General features: G+C 37.0%; 1 protein-coding gene across 4 annotated transcripts in view; it reads left to right on the top strand.

Annotated features, from left to right (window-relative positions):
• Positions 1-14,697, top strand: part of TTC39B (tetratricopeptide repeat domain 39B) — a 95,379-nt gene extending 80,682 nt beyond the window's left edge. For all 4 annotated transcript variants that reach the window (XM_051642916.1, XM_051642917.1, XM_051642915.1 and 1 more), the window contains 3 exons: positions 2,533-2,650; positions 7,340-7,456; positions 8,481-14,697. In XM_051642916.1, the coding sequence (XP_051498876.1) occupies positions 2,533-2,650; positions 7,340-7,456; positions 8,481-8,577 (332 nt within the window). In that variant the 3' untranslated portion in view covers positions 8,578-14,697. The remainder of the gene's footprint in view (positions 1-2,532; positions 2,651-7,339; positions 7,457-8,480) is intronic.
• Positions 14,698-20,742: the final 6,045 nt, after the last annotated feature.

The raw sequence follows: 20,742 nt of genomic DNA, 5'->3' as shown, positions 1-20,742 counted from the left end.
CAACTTGGTAGACTTCTCTTTTGTGTTCTCTACAATGAGTAAATACTGTCTTTTTGCACATTAAACTTTTTAAAATGGTAATTCACTAAGAAGAATTTCTATTGAACCCAGATTTTATTCTCACTTATCAACAGTTAAGCAAAAGTTAGGTTTTTTACTTTAATAAAGCATTAATTATGAAATGTAGAAGTACATCTAGTTATGATTTACATGTCAACTGAGGTGGTGCATCAGAAGTTATGCAAGGACATACAAGAAATGCATAGTGGTAAAATTTGGATGGTATAAGCTAAATCAGAGTAACCTGCAAGGTCATGACTGCATTCTGTCCCTTAAGTTTTTTATTCTGTTAACATTTCTGTGGAGTCAGTAGTGTGCTTCTTACATTGCAAGTGTTTTTCATTTTTTTGTTGTATTAAAACCAAAAATGCAGCAACTGACAAGACACATGCAAGGAAACTCATGTTCATGAGTTCTGTGCAGAAGCTGTTAGGAATCTGGTGATGTATCATGCAGAGGCTTGTACTGCAAGTGCTATTCGGTTGTAATAGCGAAGTAAATTTCCTGTCAAGTTTCTAAGCAGAGATACACAAGGTACTGAAATAAAAGGAACAGAAATAAAATCAGTATGTTTTTGTTACAGAAATGCTCAGTTTGCAAATAGAATGTAATCTGGAAGCATATTTGGTTTTTATGCTTCCCACATCTTTTTTAGTAGCAACTGCAGTCAAATGTAGCGTTGTTCTGCAGTTTGCATCTGTGAATCTTACTTGTTTTTAAAGATATGGGCTCAGACAAGATAAAGACTCTAATTACGATAATTGCTACTGAATTGAGACCTAAAGAAAGTGATTAAGGCTATTGGCAGAGTGTGGCAAGGATACAGTAGTACTTTAAGAGACAGCTGTCAGTACCAGATAGCTTTAAAGGACTGCTAAGATGCTGTAAAAGTGTGTTAAATATACACAAAGGTCATTTAGGGATTGAGACTTCTTAGAGAGCTGTTGATACTTCTTTTCTTCCAGTGAACAGGCACAGCAAGGAGAGGAAGTGGTTTTATAGAGCTGCAAATAGAGATGGTAGGGGAACAGATGAAAGACAGAAGAAATTACACTTCCCCCCCCTCTTCCAGGATCTCTGGAAATCTTTTTTCTTTTTTTTTCACACTTGTGTCATCTCCAAGATACAAACAAGGAATTTGTGACTCCATGGAAAGTTAATATAATCCTGATAATTGTATTTCCTCTAGTATAGAAACCTCAGGAAGAAGTTCTCCCATATTTGTTGCAAGATTGTCTGTATTAAATCGGCATTTAGTGTTTTGGCATAATAGCTTTTCTTCCTGTGGGAAATGCCAGGGAGATAACTAGTTGAAATTGTTGAAGGCTGCCAAGCTTTTACTGACATTAGTGCTTGCCCCAGTAATTTCAATGAATAAATCCTTTAGGAGACAGTCATATGAATCCAATCCCTTAGTCTAGAAAACTAGCTAGGCTAGAGGGACTGCAAAATACTCCCCCACTGCACTTCTACCTGTCACTAAAAGCGCAGTCTGTCAGTTGTTATCTGTCGCAATTTTCTGGGTTTAAACAGACAGAAATATGCCTAAATGTGGTGGCAAAGCACTTTGCAGAATTTTAAGATGCTTTAGTCTTGCATGTTTCAGAACTGTTTACGTAGGATTTTTTTGGCAGACTATTAAGAAAAAAATTAACATGACCTTCGAGAGCTCGTAAGTAGTTGTAAACAAGATCTGAACAGAGGGTGTTTTGCTTCCTGAATTGTTAATGTATGTGCCTCCATCTGTCTATCCATATGTGTTTTCTTTCTTTTCCCTGCACCCAAGAAATGCTACAAACCAAAGCAACAATGAAGGATCACACTCTTTAAGGTTATATTTCTGAGCTGCTTCACAAATCTCTTTAATCTGATATTTTTTGTTGCATTGAGCATAAAACTTCATTACATTTTCCAAATGTTACACACTGCTAGTGAAGCTTCTCAATTGTCAGAGAAGATAGGAATACTAAAAAATGTGGTTTCTTAATAATGCTTCTTAAAAGTTCTGCAGGATGGAGTCCAAGTGCATCCTTCTACTTTTCACGTTACTGGTGCTACTGGAGGTCTGCCAGTGCTCTGCAACAGGCAAAGCTATTAAGATTGTGTGCAAAGTGTGAAGGAGGTTTCAGTCTTGCTGTAGGTTTTGTTTCCTGTTTTAAATGTTACAAGTACAGAAATCTTTAACTGATGCCAGTTTATGCTGCTTTGTACTGGCTTCCAGATACAGAAGACTGGGAAATATCAATTTCTTATTTCTCAGTGGTTATCTTTAAAGAAGAAGATGTATGTTATGAACACATTTTCTTTAATAGACAGTATTTAAAATTATGCCTGAAGGTTATGCGTGTTTTGAAGTATAAAATCTGAGAAGCAAACTCCTGAGTCTGAATATATAATTATCTACTGAAAATCTTAATTTTCCTTTTTATGATGTCTTCAACTTGTTTGATACATCTCAACTTTTACTTTTAGATCACAATGAATACTATATGGATGATGTGTGCATGTTGCAGTTACTGAAGGGTCTTTGCTTGAAACACTTGGGAAGACTCCTGCAAGCTGAACTGTGTTTCAACAAAGTAATTCAAAGGTAAAAATAACATAAATAGATTTCTTGCTTTTGTATTTTGTAGCTTTGGGTGAAATTTCTAATACTTCTTTAGAAGCCAACATGCTAGAATTTTGAATAATTAAACTTCAACATCCTGTTAAGAAGCTGGAATTAAAATATATCTGAAAGTAGCTGGAGAACAACAAAACTTTGATAGTATTTTTCTGTATCAATTCAGCATTACACATCTTTATATAATGTGATGTTTTAGACCAAATCACAGATTCACAAAAATCTCAGAGTTGTCATGGTTGGAAAAGACCTCTAGGATCACAGAGTCCAAGTGTCCACCCAAGGGAAAAAAAACCAAACTACAAAAACCCCCAGCAAATCTCAAAAAACCCACACCACAAAACCACAACCACATACCCCACAAAATCAACAACACATAACCCAAAAAACCCCACCTTGCCCAGTAGAGCATGACATCAAGTGCATCTACATATTTCTTTAATACCCCCAGGGATGGTGACTCACCCATCTCCCTGGACAGCCTTTTCCAGGTCCTGGTCACTCTTTCAGTAAAGAAATTCTTCCTAATATCCAGCCTAAACCTCCCCTGATGCACCTTCAGGCACCATTTCCTCTAGTCCTATCATTATACACTTGGGAGAAGAGACAACCTGTGCCTCACTACAGCCTCCTTTCAAGTAGCTGTAGAGAGCATTAAGGTCTCCCCTCATCATTCTCTTCTCCAAACTAAACAATCCTATTTCCCTCAGCCTCTCCTCACAGGACTTGTTCTCTAGACCCTTCACCAGGTTGCATAATAATAAATGAAACCAATGGGTAATTCATTTATTTAAATACATTTGGATCTAGTATTTTTTTATTTGCAGAACTACCAATATAAGTAAATATTATTAATGTGGATTTCCTGGGTTTTTTTTTTTAGGATTTAGTACTTCAGTAGTTAATACTTCTCTATGTAGATGAGAAATTGTTGTTGTTACTTTTTCCTGTCGAAAACTTGTGTTTCCTGTGTTACAGATTTATCAAATACTTTAGGTGTCAGATCCATTTCTACTGTAATAACTTTCCTTCGTATAACATTGAGTCATGTACTGATTATAGGTGATATCAGCCTTCAGAAATTACAGATCCATCAAACCTGTGGGAAAGTCTGGAACATATAAGAATTACCCTTGGTGGAGCAGAGTCCATCATGGAAAAGTATGAACATACTAGACATACGTATGACCACCACAACTGAATATGCCCAAGTACATGAGCCATTGGCATATAACCATGAGACCTGAGAGAGCTGGCCAACATCATTGTAACATCTCATTGTCTTTGAAAGGTCATAGCAATTAGGGAAGTTCCTGAGGACTCGATGAAAGCAAATGTTACTTCTGTCTTCAGGGAAGGCAAGGAGGATCAGGGCAACTGCAAGCTAGTCATCTTCTCATCAGTCCCTGGGGAGGTGGAGCCAATAATTCTGGAAGGCATTTTCTAATGCATGGAGGTATTCAGGAGTAGTCAGCATGGATTTATGAAGTGCAAGTAATGCTTAACCATCCAGAGATGTCTGGCTGAGTAGATGAGGGGGCAGCAATGAGTATTCTTTATCTTGAGTTTGGAAAGGTTTTTGATGCTGTGTCCCACAATATCATCATCACAGACAAACTGATGAAGATTAAACAAGGGGGCAGTGAGGTGGATTGAAAACTAGTTGAACTGCTGGGTTTGGAAGGCTGTGATCAGCAGCATGATGTCAACTGGAGGCCATTCACCAGTAGAATAATACAAAGTTCAGTGCTGAGACTAGTAGTTTTTAACATGTTCATTAGTGACCTGCACAGGCTCAAGAAATGGACTGACAGGAACTTCTCAAAGTTCAACAAAGGCTAGTGCCAATCCCTACCCCTGGAGCCCATGCACCAGCTCAGGCTGGGGGCTGACTGACTGGAGAGCAGCTTGTCAGAAAATACCCTGATGGTCGTAGGTATCACAGTCAGCCCCAAGTTGACTGTGAGTCAACAATGTGCCTTTGCAACAAAGGTGACCAACAGCATTCTGAGGTGCATTAGAAAGAGTGTCAATGGCAAGTCAAGGGTGGTGATCCTTGTTCCCTTCTCAGCACTGATGAAGACACATCTAGAGTACCATGTCTAGTCCTGAACTCACTGCTATGAGAGAGTTGTGGACATACTGGAGCAAGTCTAACAAATGTTCAGAAAGATGATTAATGGACTGAAGCATCTGTCATGTAAGAAAAATCAAGAAAGCTGGAAGTATTCAGTCTGGAGAAGACATGAAAGGGTTATCTGAAGGGAGTGTGGGATTTTTTTATGGAAAAAAAAAAAAGTTTAACTTTTCTCAGTTGTGCCTGGTGACAGAACAGGAAGTACTGGGCACAAACTGAAGTACAGGAAATACTGTTCGAAAATAAAGATAATTTTTTTTTTTTTGGTCAAATTGGTCAAAGACTAGCACCAGTTTCCCAGAGAAACTGGAGTCTCCATTCTTGGAGATACTAGAAATCTAGGTGAACACAGTCCTGGACAGATTGTTGCTATTGACCTTGCTTTGAGCAGGGGATTGGACTAGATTATCTCCAGAAAAGGATCCGTTCTGTCACCTAGTTGAAAAGGACCCTGTCCATTGTCTGCTTGAGAAGGACTGTGTACATTATCTGCTCAAGAAGGCTTGTGTTTCCTATCCTCATCGGAAGGATTCACTTCCTGACCTTAGTCCTCCGCTGTTATATCTCTTGGAGATTTTACGCAGGGACTAGAGCTGGGAGCGGACTACTACTTTTTCTTTGCTTACCTCCTAGTCACTAGATCAACTTCCATGGTGTGGTTTGAGTAGGAGTGACCATAGTAGCTGAAGGACCGCTCACTTCCTGAGTCAAAGGAACAGCAGTGCTCAGTTTACCAGCAGCAGTGCTCAGGCTAGGAATGGAGGTGGTTATCATACACCTTTACAATAAATTAAAAATATTAATAAGGTTCAGTGATAAATTTAGAAAACCCCGGATAAAATAGTGCTATTTTGATCAAAATCTGATGGAATCAGCTTGACAGGAAAGGAGGAGGTATAATTTCCCATGGTAAACCCAAAAGTGTAATTATTAACAAAATTTGCCATGTCCACACCAAAAATCACTGCAAAAGGTACTGCAATATAGATCAATATTGAACACCATATCACAATTGCAACTCTTGCCCAGCACTTACTGTCAATAAACGACAAAGCAACACCAAGCCCAACAAAACAGTAACATGTCACATACTCTACATACCACATGTAGGGCAGCATTGTGGTAAATAAGAATGACATGATGTGAGTTGTCTCTTTCTAACCCTTTGAGACTCTCAAAGGAAAAATCTGATAACACTCTCAACAGAGATATCCCTGTCTCCTCCCATCAGAGTTGGAATTCAGACTATTCAGGCAATTAATCAGAGCCTGGGCTTGAACTCAGGCCACACAGCAGGTGCTGATAAATATGTCAAGGTTTTATGCTGGGCGGGCAATTAAATGACTGACAGATGCACTCTATTAACCTCTCTCCCTTCCTAGAAGGGGAAAATAAAGAGAATAAGGGAGATACACATATGGGTTGGAAACTGAAGTAAACTAATGAAAACAATTATTAAAAAGAAAATGAAATATGTACAAATATGTACAAAACCAATATCACACTTCCCCCCCAATAACAAGGCTGCAGGGCACCCTGGGAAAATCCTGGTCTGGGCTTCTGGCTTCAGCAACAGGTGGGAGCTGGATTCATGAAGAGACAGATTCAGCATAGATTGGGATCAAAGACAGATGAACAGATGGAATCCTTCAAGGATGCCAGCTATGGTCGAGGAGAACTTGATCCTTGTGTTCCCTATGACGCATATGGGATGGACTATTTCGTTTGGTCAGTTTTGGTCACCTGTCTGGTCTGCTCCTCCTCACAGGAGGGTTGCAGGTGTGACCCCTTTACTCACTTTCATTTCCCAAGCACAAGAAGTGTAGCGGAACCAAGGCCACTGCTAGATCTGCATACTCTTCTCCAGTAGTAACTGCAAACATGGAGTGCTCACAGTCCTAGAAGCAGATATTGACTGATAACCATGCCTTTAACTTCAGCAATTGCAATTACTTATAAAAGACTTAACTGAAAAGTAAAATTGCTAAAAAGAAATCGGTTATGTCCTGGCTAAAACCAGGACAGGTACTTTCCAGCCATGATGATTCTGAGAATTTCTTTTATTGAGGAAAAGCTGAATTTTCTTATCTTCTCTGTTGATGAATTTAGGCAAGCTAGTGTAAGAGGATCTTGATCCTTTATTTGAAAAAAAAGTATTTGTATTACACTGCCTAAACTAATTAATGTTGGTTTTATCTCTAATAATCTTATTGGTTGGCTTTTTTTGAACGGTAAGTCAAACAGTAGGGTCCCAGTGTTGTGTTCATGGTAGTTTGGGTAACATACCTCAATACAAATAGGAGGTAGGAAATAATAAATTTTTGCTTCAAGAACATCACGTTGGCAGTATTTTATGTCCACTCTTTACAGGTATATTTAATGTGCAAAGAGTTAAGTAGTAAAGAAGTTCCAGAGTGTTTTCTCTGGCCATATATACTTCTACAGGCAGTAGCTGCATTTAAAAGTTAACTGGTAACTCTAGGAAAGGGGGTAATCAACATCTATTTCTTGTTTTCTAGTGAGAAGCAAATAAAATACGATAGTTATTTGGTGCCATTCACCCTGTATGAGATGGGTCTTCTGTACAAACAACAGGATGAAAGAGAAAAAGCAATAAGATACATAGAAACTGCAAAGTAAGTGGATTTTTTAAAATTTGTATCAGCCTGTAGAATAAGAATAACTGAATAACTTTTGCAATGAATGCTTGTGTGTTTTTTTTCCCTGTCATCTCCTTTGAAAAAACAGAAGTAATTATACTTGGAAAAGTTGTCTGAATTTTGCCATTTCAAGAAACTGTCCTTCCAGCGCAGTGGAGTACACAGTACCAAACACAACAGAGTATGAAGGGAAAATGTCTCCTTTTCATTTAGGCTTCTGACATACTGAGGGTCCACTGCATGCAGGGGATGTAGCTGCAGAGTCCAGAGAAAGATCTATACCAGCTCTGTTCTGGTATAGCTGGGGGGGGAGCTTACATCTGCTGCAGTAAAGGTGTTAGTGGGTGTAGGTTAAAAGCCAGTACACTTCTGACCACCTCCCTTTTTCCTTTCACATTCTGTCACCCAAGAGTAGTAGAGAGCTAAATTTACTGTAGAGCAGTATGTTTACTTCATCTCTAGATTGTAGTATGGGGTAGGATTTAGCCCTTGTGTGTACAGAGAAGTATACTATAGTGTTGTAAATGTGAGTTAGAAACAATCTCCTAAACCCTATTTTAGAAACAGTATTTTTCTCTTTTTTTTTTTTGGTTTGGATTACATGATGTGATTTCCCTGTGTTTTATTACTTTGGCTGAGTTGCATTATAAAGCTGAACATACAGTTTCAGCTAACAACTTTTCTTTCCTGTAGTCTTCTAGCTTGTCTATTCACAGCAAACTTCAGTAATTGGAAGGGCAGTTGAAAGGATCAAAATAAGTGAAAGAGATGCTGAGACATGGATTGAGTTTATCAGGACATTTAGTTGTTAGTACTGGTATAAGTTTCTGCTCCATTTTTGGATGTAGCTTTAAATGTCTCTTAACTCATCTGAGTTGCAACATCTGTTTCCAGTTGAAGAAATGAAGGCTGTTGTTAACTTTGGTACTTCAGTGCATGTATGAAGTAGAAGAAATCCAAGCCAAAATTGTTTTTCTTAAAATTATTTTCTTGTTTGCAGAAACAACTACAAAGAATACTCTATGGAGTCCAGGTTGCACTTCAGAATTCATGCAGCGCTTGACAGCTTGAAGGTGTCACCTGCTTCAACACCTTGAATCAAAAGGGATGCTTTTAATCCATACAATACATACAATAGCATACACAGTCTTTTTTGCAATATTTTTTAATCATGGAAAAGAACCTAATTATTGTTTTCTGTCATTTCTGATTTGATGTGTGTAATTCCTTTAGACTGTTCTTTTTCTGTATAGCTCCTGAACTACATCTACTTGATCATTTACAGAAGACCTTATATTTTATTTGATAAAAATAATATTTGACTTGAATAGGGGATATTTTAAAAAAAAAGTTGATGGTGCAATACAGTTTAATGCAAACACTTTATTTTTTATATGAAAACAGATGCTGGTTATGCAGTGGAACTGGTGATAATTTCTGCATATTTTTTTTTGAAGTTTGATTTTCTGCAGTATGCTTGAGACCTTTCTGCCTCTGGAACAAAAATACAATGTCTGAAAATAATCTTACCCACATTTGGCCTACCATATTCTGAAATGTGTGTTCCAGAAGAAAACAATTCATTATCTTTGACTTCATTTCATTTTGGGAACAAAATAAAACTGTCTGAAGTGCAATACTTTTACCCTGACAGGTAAAGTTAAGCAGGGCTACAGGTATAATGTCTTTGCAGGTCTGTTTCACTCAAAATAAGTGCTTAGAAGGGGGCATTTTTAAGTCATAGAAATAACGGATTACTGGGGACATGAAAAGATCATCTGTTCTGTATTTTTGCCCTACAGCAGAATAGACAGTCTTCTGTTGTTCCTGACAGACTTGTTTAACTTTTTTTTTAGAAAAAAAAAAACAAACCTTGCACTGTGAGAGATTTTGTAACTTACACAGTATGTCTTTTCCAGTGGGAAAAGACAGCAATTTTTTTTTTGTCTATCCCAAATAATTATTGGCACAGCTGCAACTGATTGCTTCCCATCTTCCCTGTTACGAATCTGGAGAAAGGATTGTTCTTTTTTGAATCATTCTTTTAGTATTTGAAGAGTAATCCCTTGTTGGTATTCTCTCTTCTTCAATTCCAGTAAAAATAAATATAAATTTGCAAAATATATGGGAATAATGGAAGATAATTCATATTAATGCAAGTCGATTGTGCATCAAAAAGAGAATTCACTTTTAAACTAGAAGTTAAGAAAATGTGCATATTCTAATCACAACTTTCTACCAAAAATGTGTAGTAAAATTGAGGTACATTTGTAAGTGCATGCATTTTTCTTTTCAAGCCAATATGTGAACAGAAGTGTCAAACTGAGTTTCCTGATTCATTATATATGCTGATCCTGCTAGCTGTCTATTCTTAAAAGTAAGAACATACTCTATTTTTAAATATACACTGAATAACCGTTCTTTCACTAATTCTTGCAAAACTTGCCAATTTCCATTAGTGCCAGTGTATTTACTTCTGCAAAGTACTAAAGTACTGTATATACACAGGAGCATAGTAACTATGCTTCTGTATCTGATTCTCTGCCCTTAATTCCCTCCCATGAAAAAAACATAACAAAAATTGGTGAAATATGTGTCTTGAGTAAGTGAGTAATTGAAAGTTTTTAATTAAACAGTCAATGTAATGTAATGCTATAGTTATTATTTTCAGGTGACTGAGAGCACAGCTTTCTTCTATGGCTTTATAAAGAATGAGTCATTTAATTGCATCTAAACCTGTAATACAGTGGCATAGTTACAGGTGAAGTAAGAGTTAAAAGTCCTAGCTAAATAAATATAGTGGGTCATTCCAAGTGGAAACCTGATCCAGAGTCAGGTGTCTTCACTGGTTTGGATTTGTGCCTGTTGTAAATTCATTGTGTAAAATGATACACATGTAGGTTTGAAGCTTAGATAACTATGACACTGAATCACTGATAAAATGCAGCATGCTTATTTAAAAAATATATTCTATGGCTGTAGCCAAAATACACAAGACATTGTCTCTGTCAATAGAGATTAGCATATGCTACTAACTGACTTCTCTAATTACTTGCCCATGTATACATATCTGATTATTATCTGTAGGCAGCAAAAATAAAATTCTCTATATTTTGAGACAATACTTCAGATACCTCATTGGGTATTTACATGTTTGGTTTAGGATTATTTTTGTTTAGTATGATTATTGAATTGTGCTAAGCAAGTGGGACCACTTCATTTTCTCATGAAAGGTGGTGAAAACAACTGCTGGTAAAACTTCTGTGGTTTGTATTGTCAAGTAGTAATTTACTCTACAGAAGAGGTAGAACTGGGACTACAGACTCTGAAGATGAAAAATAAAGTAGTCTCTGATCTCTTATTTTTGTGGGGAGTGTCTTACAGTTTGTATTGTAAGGGTGGCTGATTTTTTTTAATGTTTAATACAAAATTGTTGGGTAGCAGTGTACTTTTTTCACGGATAATAATAGAGACTGCAGAGAGAGTAAAAGAGAACTGTGGTCAGTTCAGCCTTCCAAAGTCAATATTAATGCCCTGTGGATGTTACACTTTGTCTCTTTCGAGATCAGCCTTTTTGCACTCACACAGTGAAGAAGCATATCAACACAAATTTGCAATACCCTCTGTAGTGTTTTGATGCCCTGATGTCCCCAGCAGCCTAAGTACTCTACAGCTTGTCTCCTTTTCTATGCTGCTGTTCCAAACTTGTTAAAAAGCACTTTTTTCCCCCCCGGCTTATTAACAGTGGAAAAAATAAATGTGCAAGAATGAGATGTAACTCTTCACTTAAGGTAGAGATACTTTGTCTTCCAAACACTGCAGAAGAAGCAGGAGTCCCCCTGACACAGTGTGTCAGTGATGCAGTGTTATTTAGTACATTAATTTAAGTTAAAAGAAATGTTTGTGGCTAAGAGTTTGGACAGAAAGGTACTTTTTCTTCCCCCCCCCCTTTTTTTTTTTTTAACCTACTGTATACTGTACTGGGCCTTAAATATAAGTCTGATGTAGTCTTACTGCTCTTTATAATCTTCACCTCACTTGCTTGTGTCCTGTCAGACTTTTGAGTAGTGTGCTGAAGCTTTGAGCTAAAGCTGAACATCCATCTATGATACTGTAACCTATTGATAATAGTAGGAATTATAACATATACAAGAGCAAATCTAAGTTCTTAGTTTAAGCAAACAAGGCTAACCTTAAATAGTTACATTATGATGAAAGGTCATTCTGATCTTTCTGTTAATAGATTTATATTTTTTTAAGGTGAGGAATAATAAAGTAGCCTGGTTATAAGACAAAGCTTCTCTTTGATTAAGAATTGTCTACTTAGAAATGGTTATGAAAAAATTCTTGTCTGTGTGTATCATTCAAATGTTTAATCTGTTGGTGAGAGACTTGTATTATGGTTTTTAAGTCCTAACTCACCACATTCTAACAAAAATTTAAAGAAAATACATGTTAAAAGAAAGCTGATTAAAGGTTGTTTTGTATCTGTTCTATTATACATGGGTAGCACCTGTATTTAGCACCTTACGGCCAGAAAAATGTACAGTAATCAGATCCTATTATGTTTGTAAGACACTTTGCTATCTAATGTATAAAAGAAGTAATGTTACAAATCCACATTATACTTTGCAATTATTTTGTTCCAAACCTTAATGTTTAATGTTCTTTTGTTTCTGTATATTCCTATACTGCATAGTTCAACAAAGAATGTTTATATTTGCATTGGTGGTGCAGTTTATTTGCCTCTAAACTCTTGAGGTTTGCACATGTTCACGTCTGGTACAGTAAAACCAAGGTCAGAATAATGGAGGATGAGGAAGTACCTTTCGGTTTTAAGACCACATAGAAATTTTCATTTTTGATGCTTTGGAATGGATTTTCACTTCAAAGGAATAAGTAACTTTTAATGCTTCTGATACCAAGTGCTGAATTTGGCACTGTGTTCTAGTTGTGTATAAAGAACCATCAGCTGAGATTTATCAAAACAGTATCAACAGAAGGGACCTGACCTCAAGTTTAGGTACACTACCTTGGGTATGTAGCTCTTTTACACAACCTATTTAGGCTGAGATGTTGTAGAAAACTGTGAAGGTCTAGGAGAGAATAACTGGTCTTTTGAAATGCATAAGGCAAATATAAAGTAAAGTGCTTTACTCCTGTTTCTCACCAGTGATCAAATAATACTTTTTAGTTTTATAAAATACAGGAGTGATAAGTAATTAACTCATTGTCTTACCAGTTATGTCATTAAATTCAGTGAGAGCTACACATGACGTATTCCTAGGGTTTTTTTTAAATTCCAACAGTAAAAACAAGGAGAAAATTACCTTTTTACATGTGTGCAGAGCTTGGTTTTAGTAACATTTATGAAAGTAAATGTTCAGAGTTATTTTTTAATGTGGCATGGTCAAGTGTTTCCATAGTTGCATGTAATTTTACCTGACACTTCCCAGCAAGTATCAACTTAATTACTATGGTCTGAATGGTTAGAATGGTGGTTATGGTTATCATAAGAACTGAGGTAGCAGAAAATCTTGCTCACAGGTGAAAGAATGGAGATGGTCCTCTATACTCGTTGCTTGCTATAAGACACTAATTTTATCTCAGTTATTAGACATACCATAGTCCAGAATAAAGCTTTCTTAGCTAGATTGGAGTGCTTGCAGAGAATTTATTAAATTGAATTGAAGAAGGAGATAGATTAGATAGATAGATAGATAGATAGATAGATAGATAGATAGATAGATAGATAGATACATACATACATACATACATACATACTGAAGAGAGGTATAAGCACAAATAGAGGAACTACTGCTTTCGTGTAAGCATTTGGCAGAAATTATGTTACATTTGTAAGGCTGAGCTACAGTAATCTGATCACCTCAACACTTGGACTTCCTGTATTTCATCCAGGGGAAAGATACCAGTGGTGCTGAGACCTTAACTCAGATAGGTTGGTTGTGGGTTATTTTGTTTGGTTTTCATTGGGTTTTGTTTGGTTTGTTGTTTGTTTGGTTTTTTTAGATCTGGTCTTGTTATTTACTAATTTTTTTAAATAAAATCTGTAGGGCAGTAGGACAGTTTAATAAAGAAATCTAAGCATTGTGGCTCTCAGCTTTGCAGTGTATAGAAGAGTAGCCTCTGGAAAAAATCAGAGCCTGTGGCTAGCACAGCAAATTCAATGTTTAATGTATGTAAAATTTAATATTGTTCTTTTTGTAGTAGTGTAAACATGCTGTTCCAGTCTGTTGGGAAGTACTTGTCAACTCATGATCACAGCTAGGAATACTTTCCTAGATTTATTCACTTATTTAGGGAAATAACTTCTTCAAATGCATTTGCAGTCTGTTGTTTCTGCCATGCTTTTGTACCACAAAAATTGTAGTTGGAGAATCCAAGCTGAGTGGGCCAGATTCAATACCTACCTCATATGAAGCCATTGGATGAAGAATACTCAGTGTTGATGACATGCCACTGTGTGGGAAAACTGTTAAGGTTTTACTGAAATCCCACGTGAGAGGGTAATACCCTTATATACTTGAACATGTAAATGTAGATTTCAAACCTTAATTTTTTTATTGCAAAATTGGTGTAAAACTATATTAAGAGAACTTTTATTTTTTTAGATGCTTAAATGATTTGCTCTTACTTCAGTATCTAAAATCAGGGTGGAAGGATATGTAAATTTAGGTTAATGCTACTTACATAGCTTATGTTAGGCTTACTGTGTTTCAGAGCATTAGGAGATCTTCAGAATTAAACGATGTAGAAGAGAGGGCAGTATGAATTTAAGTATGTGTTTGTTTTTTTAATGCAGTTTTACTCAAGGGAATAGAGCTTTTGTCCACTCAAAACACGATGTCTAAATATGCTGAGGTACAGGTATAAAACTTCATCCAAAACATCCAACCCATCTTGATTAGATTATTTACCTCTCTGTTGCATACATTGCTGAACCTATTTAAACAATATTGTACAAAAACATCCTGCTGTAGTTTAAAATAGTACATGGTTTAGAATGTGCATACTCAAGCTTTACTTTGACAAGATGCTTGCCTTAAATCTCTTTCCAAACTCTACAGTCACATTAATATAATTACTTCAAATCAGCTTGCATTTGGTTTTATGTATGAACATGCAAAATCTCCCATCATTGTTTACAGTGTACAATATAAATAAAGTTTAAGATCAGTTTCTTTTCACAAGTCAAATGGAAAGCGTTTCTCCTGTATTTTACATGAATTTTATTAGATTGTTGTTATTCTGTGAAAGTAATGTATTTCATTTATTCCAGTTAAAAACAGTAATAATACAGTGATAAGTGTGTGTATTGCATTATGAATCTTTTAAGTGGTAACTGCTTTAAATGAGATTCTTGTGAGCTGAGCAGGAAGAGGGCTGAAAGTGGAATGTGTTGTGGGGAGTTAAAGGTCTCTGTTATAAGAACTACTACCTAAACTGCAGCTAGTGAATATTGAACAACTTACAGAATACACTATGGCTGTTTTTCTTCCAACTAAGATTTTAATAGTTTAAGCAGAAGAAAATAAACCATGCCAGAAAATTAGAATCTGCAACCAGAATATTGTATGCTCTTGAGCAGTAACAGTTCTGCTTATTGAGTAAGTCACCCTCTTTTAAGGAAATCTGAAGAGGAACCACGTAAGCTCACTTCACATTCTGGTTACATGCTGTAAGTGAAAACTTACAGCAGTGGTATCTTTGGCATTTATGGAGTCATGCAATCTAATATAAACAAATTGTATCTTTTCTAAATAGTTTCAGCAGATAGTCTATAGCAAATAGTTCTACATCAGTGCCACTTGGTAAATTGGTGAACCTTGTATTATGATTTTAATTATTAATTTTCTGTCTTTTTCAGTTATATTAAAACTCCTGTAGCTTTTATTTGATACGTTGCTCAAATAGTATGTGGCAATGGAGATGCCAGTTGGTTTTGGGTTCACTACAAAACTGAATTTAAATTTTACTGACTGGTATCGGTAGGACAAAAATAGAAAGTTAACTCCTGCTTTCTGATACAAGCAAGTTTTCTGATCTTCAGGAGTCTATGCACCTAAATGAGATTAAGTCTACCAGTCTGACTGCCCTCCAGTGTGTCATCTGAAAATTTTGACTAGGTAGACTTTGAATGTTACATGCCCAGTGTTTCTGGTATGTGAAACGCAACTGGAACAGTAAGAAGCTTGTCGGCAGCTGTTTTCCTTCTGAACAGTTCTAAAGCTGAAAAGGAAAATTGGAGCTATCACTTTGCTTTTATTTTTGTTCCTTGAATTTTTTTATTCCTTGCCTAGGACAGATGTGTGGGAATCCTGTTCTTACCTGTCTATCTGCCTGAAATTGGTCACAGAGCCTTTAAAGAAAAAACTTCTGATTGTCATTAGTATATGTGCTTTATGCTTCCCTAGAATAAAGCAGAACTGAGATACCCGCTTATCTTTGCTAGCTGTAGCAGTTACCCTCATGCAGATGGCAAAGTGAATAACCATTAGGAAAGGGTCAAGAGAGAAAATGCAAGAGCAATTTGGCTGTGAAGGGTAAGAGTGGGGTAGAACTAGGGTTATATTGGATAGGGATTTCCACTGCACCTGAACCATTGATGTCACATTAGACTGTGTGACCAAAGATAACTAGTAAAGGAGAAAGCAAACGTGATTGTGATAGAAATGTGTGAAGTAAGAAAAACTGTAGGACAGAGTAATCACTTGCTGTCTCAAGCGAGGCAATATGATCCAGAGGTAATGCTGAACACAGTAGTTTTTTCAGGCTTAAGAAAGGAGCTGATGAGGATAGGCCTCCCATTAGGGTAAACAAGGGAAAAGGCACTGTGCTCCTGGGGAGGAGAAAGGGTGTGTTGAGTTCTTGCATGAAGGCCTTGTGTCTGTCATTAGTACAGCCTGAACAGGATTCTGTGCCTGTGTGAAAGCTTTGACAAACTATGACTAATGGCCATTTTTTAGGGTGGCAAATGTTTAAAATAAAATAACCATGCTAAGTTGTGGAAAAGCATGGAGATTTTGTAATGCCAGATCTTAAAACGTTTAACAGATTTAGGTTTTTTCCTTCGGTAAATTGAGAAAGTTTGCGTTTAACTTTATGAATTGCTGACTGACTCAGCAATACTTTATTTAAAATTAATTGTGTTCATTCTAGAATTACAACTTGACAGTTGTCTACATACTGGTGTGAAGTGGCATTCATATAGCCACCTGAACATTTGGCATCTATTTTATATTTCCTCAGAGGACTTCTAGAGAGAATTTTAGGGCAGGTGTCTCAAATAAGGGTCAATAGTAATCGGACTTAATGCTAAATTAGATTAAAGTAAACTGACTAATACAGAAATAGTTGCTCTTAAATTGTTAATTGTATTGCCTTCAGTGTAAAATTAGAGGCTGATTAAGACACTTCAGCTTCACTGATGTTAACTATAGTAAGTATCTTAGTGTAGTTGTGTTGCTAGCTGCAACAGATAAACAGATATTCATAGCAGTCTGAAATGCTGTTCATCTGTTTGTGTTATGGACACCAGTGGTATCCAGGGCCAGTGCACAGTTTTCCTAGAATAAGCATCTTTCCCAAGAGCACTGTTCTTAAAACAGGGTTTTTTGTAGGCTCCATAGCAACTGTCTATTCTCTGCTGTAGCACAGTTTGATAACTGCACTCATTCTGAGGGGTTAATAATAATAATAATCACCTAGTGAATTAAAACCAGCAACAACTTAAATAGAAAATATGAAGGACAGAGCCTGTTGTTCCAGTAGAAAATAGATAAATTGGTTGATACTAGAGTACAGGTGTTTTTCAGAATGCTAATAAAGTACTTTTTTCCAAATTTTTGAACGGCTGTTTCAGTTAATGTTCTGTCAACCAACAGTCCTAGAAGTTCTTGGTGTTGAATTTGCTGTGACATATGTAATGTTTGTGGACCCTTACACTTAATTTTGAAGCTGTTATCCTATGGATTGTGGGGGGTTTGACACAGAAGCTTATATGACTACAGCAATTGTATTTTTCACTACATAATAAATGTTTCCTATCAAAAAATGTGTACTATCTATTTGGAGGTGATTGTCTGGCACTTTGAGGGGGATCGTTTTCCAATACAATCCAACCAAAGAGACTGTCCATTTTACAGGCTTAGGTGGAGTTTTAATCCTTTGTGTTTTCTTGACTTGGCTAAGTTTTGGGAGACCAGGATGCCTTCCATAAGCCACTGAAAAAAACCTCAAACTTTTCTTATAAAGATCAAATCTCATGAGAGCCACTTCTGCTAACAGGCTTACTGTGATCTGGGTGGTTTTCAAACTAGGTGCTTTGATCTTTAGCCATTAGTAAAACACTGTGGGACTGACCAACATTCGTAAGCATTTCTGACAATAAGATCAGACATATATAAATCATAGAATCATAGAATCGTAGGGATTGGAAGGGACCTCTGAAGATCATCAAGTCCAACTGCCCTGCTGCAGCAGGAACACCTAGGGCAGATCACACAGAAATGCATCCAGATGGGTCTTTAAAGTGTCCAGAGAAGGAGACTCCACAACCTCTCTGGGCAGCCAGTTCCAGTCCTCTGTCACCATCACAGTAAAGAATTTGTTCCTGGTGTGGAGGTGGAACTTCCTGTGTTGTAACTTGCTGCTATTTCCCCTCGTCCAATCACAGGGCACCACTGGAAAGAGAGTAACCATTAATGTTATACTACATGTCCAAGTACTGCATAAAGCTAACTGAATTCTTCAGCACTTAAAATCCTCAAACACCTTGTGCTGCTGTGCTGAGACAGAACCTGGCAGCAATGAGTATATACATGGGGGGACCTGCTTATGTCTCTACATGGGGCGTAAGGGGATGGACGGGAAGGCAGACCACAAATTTTTCTTTGTGCTTTGCCTGAGGTTTGACCAGTATATATGTACTGAGGAAGCAGGGAGCTGAGGGTCTTCCTATCTAGTTCTGCCTGTTCATTAAGTTATTTGTTCTTTGGTGGGGGTTAATACAGTTATGGGGGGGGGGGGAGGGAGGGAATGAAGGAAGTATTATATGTGTTACCTGTTTTAGGTATATATTAAAAAGACCATACACAAAGTCAAACCAAACCAAATAAACAGGTAACTTTGCACCTGGGACCTTAGAATGAGCAGTGATATCACACAGAAATACTCAGAAATAACTGGAGTAAGTCCATTCTACATTGCTATTAGTTTAAGGAGTGCTTACATATCTTTAGTCTATTTGTGATATGGAATAATTTAACTGAATTTTTACTTCTGAAATCAGTTTTCCAGTACAGTAAATAATTAGCCGCATAGTAAAGTACATAATTATTTCAAGGAAGACAGTCTCTTGGATCAATTCAATGGATCAATTTATGTAACAACAGTCACTATAAAAATGAGATGCAGTAGTGCAATGGCCATGTGAAAGTCTTGCATTGCAAGATCTCTTCAAACAAAACCATAGAAAAACTGAAAAGGAGCAGAGTAAGCAAATGCTATTGGAAGTAGTTGCCACTTCATAGGCAACATGAGAAATATTATTTTTTTTTTCTATGCAGTTCTTTGAGTTGTTTGGAGTATAATCCCTGCCCCCTTCATAAGAAATATTTTTAAATGCAACACATTTGTAAAAAAATTATCCTTGAGGAGGTACTCCTGGAGGGGGCCATAGTATCGACTGGTAATCCTGGCAAGAGGAAATCTGAATGTGTTGCAGCAACATACTTTCTTGTGAATGTGAAGGTTTTTTGGAAGAACATTTATGTACATTCATCTCATCCTGTTCTAAATTTTAATTGTAGCTTGTGGCATTTTGGCTTGTGGCTTGAAAGTAGGACTTTCAAGCAAAATCTTAAGTCCAAAGTTGGATTTCATTGAGAATGGAAAGTATTGTTTTCACCAACTTAAAACAGTTAAACGTAACACTGAAATAGCAGATTGGGGGCAAATTTTTAGCTGGCAGATATTGCTGTGACACTATCAAAGGAGCTGATTATTTCTATTAATAGACCGAGTGGGGTTGGACTAACCAATTTCTATTCCAGTACTCTTTCTGCCAGAGAGTCCACCATATCATATCTGTGCTGAAGCAGAAGCAATGCTGAGACATGGTTGTAAAACCTCATCTACCATCTGAAGAGTGACATTTGTTCATCCATGAACTGAGCATGTTTACAACATCCTACTCTTGTCATCTTGTTCCTCCAGCACATGCACATTCTGCATTTAATAACTTGCATACTGGCCTGAGGTCTTAAAGATGCAATTAAGGGGTCTTGGATTAGTAGAGTACTTGGATAGTGTTTTAGCTCAGGACAGGCCAAGTAACATATATTTTTATGATTATATGAAGTATGTTCAATGATTTTTCACAAATACTTAAATAAATAAATAAATAAATAAATGAGATGATGTTCTAATACACTTTTAAGTGAGAAGTTAATAGGATTAGTATTTTTCACAGAAAGAGTGGTTAGACATTGGAATAGGCTGCCCAGGGAGGTGGTTGAGTCACCATCCCTGGATGTGTTTAAGGGTCATTTGGGTGTGGTGTTGGTGGATATGGTTTAGGGGAGAACTTTGTAGAGTAGGGATGTTGGTTGGGTTTGGTGATCCCAGGGGTCTTTTCCAACCTGAATAGTTCTATGATTTTATGATTCACCTGTGTTAATCCCTTTTACTGCTGCAATACAGCTAGGCTGGGTATAAGTTTTAACAGGCTGACCACAAAAGTGCAAGGACTCAGCTGGTATGTCTAGGTAGTTCACAGTAGGCATGGGCAGGAGTTTCCTGTACATGATTCACAGGATCAGAGAATGGTTTGGGTTGGAAGGAACCTTGAAAGTCATCTAGTTCTAACCTCCCTGTATGGGCAGAGACACCTCCCACTAGATGAGGCTGTTCAGAGCCCCATCCAACCTGCCCTTGAACACTTCCAGGGATGGGGCATCCACAGCTTCTCTGGCCAGCATGCTCCAGTGTCTCACCACCCTCATAGTGAAGAATTTGCTCCTAATGTCTAATATAAATTCACAAGTTTTAATCCATTACCCCTTGTCCTATCACTACATGCCCTAGTAAAAAGTCCATCACTCAGAAAATAAGTTGCTTAGATGAATGCAGCTGTCTGGTCTGTCTCCCAGCTATTTCTGTGTTAACGTTCAAGTAACATTTAAGCTGTCTTTTACTACCTAAATATTGGCAGCTGCTACCCAAATTGCATGGCAGCAGCC

The sequence above is a fragment of the Apus apus genome, chromosome Z (genome assembly GCF_020740795.1).
Source record: "Apus apus isolate bApuApu2 chromosome Z, bApuApu2.pri.cur, whole genome shotgun sequence".
In the NCBI taxonomy this organism is placed as follows: domain Eukaryota; kingdom Metazoa; phylum Chordata; class Aves; order Apodiformes; family Apodidae; genus Apus; species Apus apus.
The sequence above is the reverse complement of the archived record's forward strand: the minus strand, read 5'-3'. Positions and strand labels throughout refer to the sequence as shown.